Source organism: Solanum pennellii, chromosome 8, assembly GCF_001406875.1.
Source record: "Solanum pennellii chromosome 8, SPENNV200".
Classification (NCBI taxonomy): Eukaryota; Viridiplantae; Streptophyta; class Magnoliopsida; order Solanales; family Solanaceae; genus Solanum; species Solanum pennellii.
The window spans coordinates 58201898-58206835 of NC_028644.1; the positions used below are offsets into that span (position 1 = coordinate 58201898).

A 4938-nucleotide genomic window follows, 5' to 3' on the forward strand; every position below is an offset into this window, starting at 1 on the left:
CTTAATATAAAAAAGTATTATTAAAAAGAGAATTTGTCCCTTCTCCTTTTCTTTTTGTATTTATTTTTATTCAAAAGAAATGCACTAATTAGCACTAATATTGCCCTATATGTTTCATTTAATTGTGAAAAAAATTCATCCGTTAAAAGTTTTGAAATAATAAAATACATGAATGTAAATTGAAATATTTATTCTTATTTTAATTCGACGTTATAAATCTCATGGAAGATACATTTTGTTTTAGTTCTAGATTATAGGTTTTCTGAAAGATAAGTTTTCTTTTCAACTCATAAATCTATAAAAGATACAATTTAATTGAAGTCTTTTCATGCAAACTTTTGTCATATAAATTGAGTTTCTTTTATGTGAAAAGATAGGCACTAAAAAAGAAGAAGCTATTTTTCGTTGAAAAATATATTTGTGAGACATTAATTTAAAGGCAGTATCACCAATTTAAGAATAGAAGAGCAACATGCTTTAATTCTACTTGTTTGTGGCTTCATTGAATTTCGAAGATAAAGTTATAATTTATTCTTCCATTTGCTCGTGGGAGAGACTCCAATTATTTTCAAGAAGCGTTTTAACATGCCTGTAAGCCAAGCAAGTTTTATTTTGAATTCTTCATATTTTTATCGGTTCTTGTTCTAACATATAAGAGTTGACATTCAAATTACAGATGCAAAGGTAATTAGCAATAGTAGTCATACGATTTATTAATAATAATAATGAAGTTGCTTAATAAAAGCTACATGATCAGTAATTAATTAATTCCTTAATTAAGAAGAACATGTTTGTTTAGCAGCTGCATCCATTTGGTCCCTTTGAATTCCAGCATTACACATATTAGCAAATCCACGAAGGTGTTTTTTACCATAGCTAGTCAATGATCCACAATGCGACTCAAATATCTTCACCTGTACATCAACGTCGTAATATTAGTTTTTTCTTATATTGTCAATGTATATATGATCGTTGTTATTATAACATATAGACGTATAGTATATACTTACAAAGGATTTAAGACAATCCCAATCATCAACAAGGGGTTGTCTAACAATGTTGAGCACTTTTTGACCATTCTCAACTCCAAATAAAATTTGTCCAATATGTTTTACACTCTTGTCTACATGTTCTCTTTCGGATATAACTTCACTTAGTTTCCTATAAGCTTCACTTTTTCTTCTAGACCCTTCCGGAGCATTCTGAAACTGTGAAATTGATTGTATATTTAAAACATTGTTTTACATATGTACATACAAAAATTAAAGTGATGTAAGATTAATTAATCACCTTGGATTTGAGATACAAGAGTTGAACATCACGTTGATTAACATGTCTTGAGTTTGAGGCGTAGTTATTATTGGCAGAAGAAGTATGTTTTGGGGAATTAGAACCCATATATATGGAGAGTGCATCCTTATTTATATGTAAATCTCCATATTGCATCATATGGGAACCATGCGTACCATTATTTAACACTCTTTGATAAATCTGATCGAATTAAAAAAAAAATCAACGAGAAGTTAGCAATTACTTTTATAATATTTCCCATAAAAAAAGTTAACAACTACGTACTCCTTAACTATATGATATTTGAAACTTTAGCAAAATAATTACCCGTAGATATTGCTTCTCCAAAGTTTCAACTTGTAGATCATGCAAATCACTGGTTTGTACAAATTACAAAGTATAGTTTAGTTTAATTTAACATATAGTATATCACCTTTTTTTTTTTTTTAATTCAATCAAATTAATAAATTATTAATTGTAACAAACATATACATACCTATTCTCCAGCCAAGAAACACTGAACAAATCTCCCAAGCAATTATCCTTGAAGTCTTCTGGTGGACACTCACCATAGCAAGATGTATCACCAGTGAAATAACAATACGTAGCCCAACCATCTTCATCGGGTTTTGATGAAGTCGTTGCATAAATATTTAAACCTTTACCAAGAAGATCGGCAAACATGCTTCCAGAATCGCACGCTTCCAAGTAAAATACCTAATTAATTAACAACATATGTTCATTATTCAATATCGACATATATAATTGATTCAAACTCGCTAGCACAAAAATTACTTACCATTTTTTTATAAGTCCTAGAAGCATGTTTATTTTTCAACACCTCGTTGAGGTCTATGGCATAGACCGGTGGATCTTCAGGCATACCTAAACATGAAAAAATTGGATTAAAAAATTTGGTGAAAAATAATTTATATTATAATTTATATTGTAGTTTAGGTAGAGTAAGAAATTAATTTTTACCAACTACCCCAGGTGCACCATGATCAGTATAATAAATAAAAATATAATCATTTGGACCACTGTTTACAACTTTTCCACTGCCTCCAGTCAAAGCACTTTTGTTTCCCAAGATAACATTATAAAAGTTTTGAGCATTACAATCTTTTCCCGTGTAATCCTACAAGTATAAATCTCATAAAAAAGTTAATCAAATATATATGTACATATATTAATTTTGAAGCGGAATTAGAAGTTTAAAGACGAGCTCAATTGAATTTATTAAATTTTACTTAAATAATGTATGTTATTGACAGTTGAAGTTGTCGTTATAAAATTCAAAAAACATGAGTATGTACCTTGGGTACTCCTTTGTACACATCATGACCATGTGGGTTATTTATGATAACTCCAGGTCTAGGATTTTCGGGATTATTGGCAATGTCATCATACATGAATACAATAATGTGTTCATCTTTTAGGCCTCCTTTCTTCAGTAGTTGATAAGCGTGACACAAATTAGCCTGAAATTATTAGCACAAAATAAAAAATTAATCGATGTTAAAAACAATTCTTTTACTATAAGTAATTTAAATTAAGTTAAATAATCTTTCTCTTTTCATTACATTATTGTTATCCATAAGTTAACTTATTCAACCTCAAATTTCTTTCAATTTTAAGATAAATTCGATTCCGTAGGAAGAAAGTCATGACCAACTCTTTGAACATTGAATAAATATTCATGATGTTGGTATCATTATTTTTACTTTCATCTTTGATGTTATTGCTAAAGCGATGAATACAAGTGATTTTCAGTACTGATTCATATGAAATTAGCACGTACGTATTATCATATTAATATTAAATACATGTATATATTACCTGGTGTCTGTAATTATACCATTCCTTTGATCCAGCTACTAACACAGCCCATTTAGTTCCAATGGAATTCTCATAATCTTCAACAAATCTCTCTATCACATTACGACCCTCAGTTAGTACCACAAAAAGTGCAATTAGGAATGATGCAACATTAATTTTAACAAACATTTTGAACTTTTAGAAAAGTAAATGTATATTTTCCTGCTTTAATTCTGATTAGTGGTGAGTTAATCCATTGGCTATTACACAAATTAAATTTATAGAGTTTCCTAATTGTCTTTTTCTATGGGTGTGGTTATGCATTCAATTATGTCACGTTGTTAAATATTTCTACATTTGTTTTCTCTATACTAATATATGTACTCCTTCCGTCTCATATTTGATAAACACTTTTTATTTTGTCCTTATTCATATAAATTAATTAATTAGCCTTTAAAAAAAATTGAATCTTCAAAATTTGTTTTTACTTCCAAAGATAGTAAGATGTTCATTCAATATGAGATAGTGGTAGTAATATGCGATCTCTGTCTCATACTAGTTCATCATTATATTGAATATACTTGTCTCATATTATATCACCTTAATAAATCAAGAAAACATTAATTAATTTATTTCTATATTATCCATGCAATTTTTTTAAAGTATTCATATTTATTGTAAAATTTCCAAGAAGTTCTTTAAGAGATAAATTAGGAAAATCATCTTTTTATTAATTTATTAAGCACATTATAAAATGAACTAATTAATATGGGATAATTAAGTAGAAGTATTACCTTGTGGGAGTAATTAAAGTCTAATAATAAACGTTCATCAAATATATAGCGAAGAGAGTTGTTAGAATTTGACTACTTATTTGAACAAACAAACAACATTTTTTAAAAAATGGACAAATAATTTATTACCTTACTCCATTTATTAATCCTTAAATTCAGTGTAATTAGTTAGAGGATAATGGAGTAATATTTGGAGTACACTTCTCAAATAAAATATAGGGAAAATTTATGTGATAAGACTGTTTTTAAGACCTAATTATATAGTACATAATACTAAAAAGTCCAATTATTAATCCTTAAATTAAGTGTAATTAGTTAAAGAATAATGGAGTAATGACTAATGGACTGTGGAGTGAAGCTATACACTTCTCAAATAAAATATAGGGAAAATTTATGTTATAAGACTGTTTTTAAGACTTAATTATATAGTACATAATACTAAAAAGCCCAATTATTAATCCTTAAATTAAGTGTAATTAGTTAAAGAATAATGGAGTAATGACTAATGGAGTGTGGAGTGAAGCTATACACTTCTAAATTACTAAAAAATGGAGTGCATATTGTATGACTGTTAATGATTCAAAAAAATTTGAAATATGATTTAAGGGAATAAATAAGCAAACAGGTAAAATAGAAAAAAAAATATTTATATGGTAAATTGAACAAGTAAAAGTGAAATACGATAATACTTTATTTTTTGTTATCTAAAAATAATTGAATAATTCTATTAATTTACTTTTTAAAAATAGTTGATGAGTAATTGAGATGCATATACAACAAATGCCTATTTTGCTTTAAATTATACAATTGTTAATTCTATTTTAAATGTTTTTATAATTTAGTTAAATGTTTGATTAGATTTTAAAACTTCTTTTTTTGGTGCACCCAATCATCAAAAAAAAATTTTATTTACGATCTAAAATTTTGAACATTCTTCGTTTAATTTTTGGCTATGTGTTGGCATTGTGTGCAATGTAACTATTCATACTAATTTATATAAAGGTACCACTGAAAATTGTTACAAAGGACAAGAATA

General features: G+C 27.2%; 1 protein-coding gene across 1 annotated transcript; it reads right to left on the reverse strand.

Moving 5' to 3' along the window:
- Positions 1-685: 685 nt before the first annotated feature.
- Positions 686-3369, reverse strand: LOC107027371 (vacuolar-processing enzyme gamma-isozyme-like). Its single transcript, XM_015228547.2, has 9 exons — positions 3130-3369; positions 2607-2771; positions 2272-2428; positions 2090-2175; positions 1787-2007; positions 1618-1666; positions 1291-1491; positions 1011-1208; positions 686-914 (listed from the first exon to the last, which is right to left on the reverse strand). Exons 1-9 carry the CDS (start codon positions 3295-3297, stop codon positions 777-779), a joined length of 1383 nt encoding a protein of 460 aa, XP_015084033.1. The 5' UTR covers positions 3298-3369; the 3' UTR covers positions 686-776.
- Positions 3370-4938: the final 1569 nt, after the last annotated feature.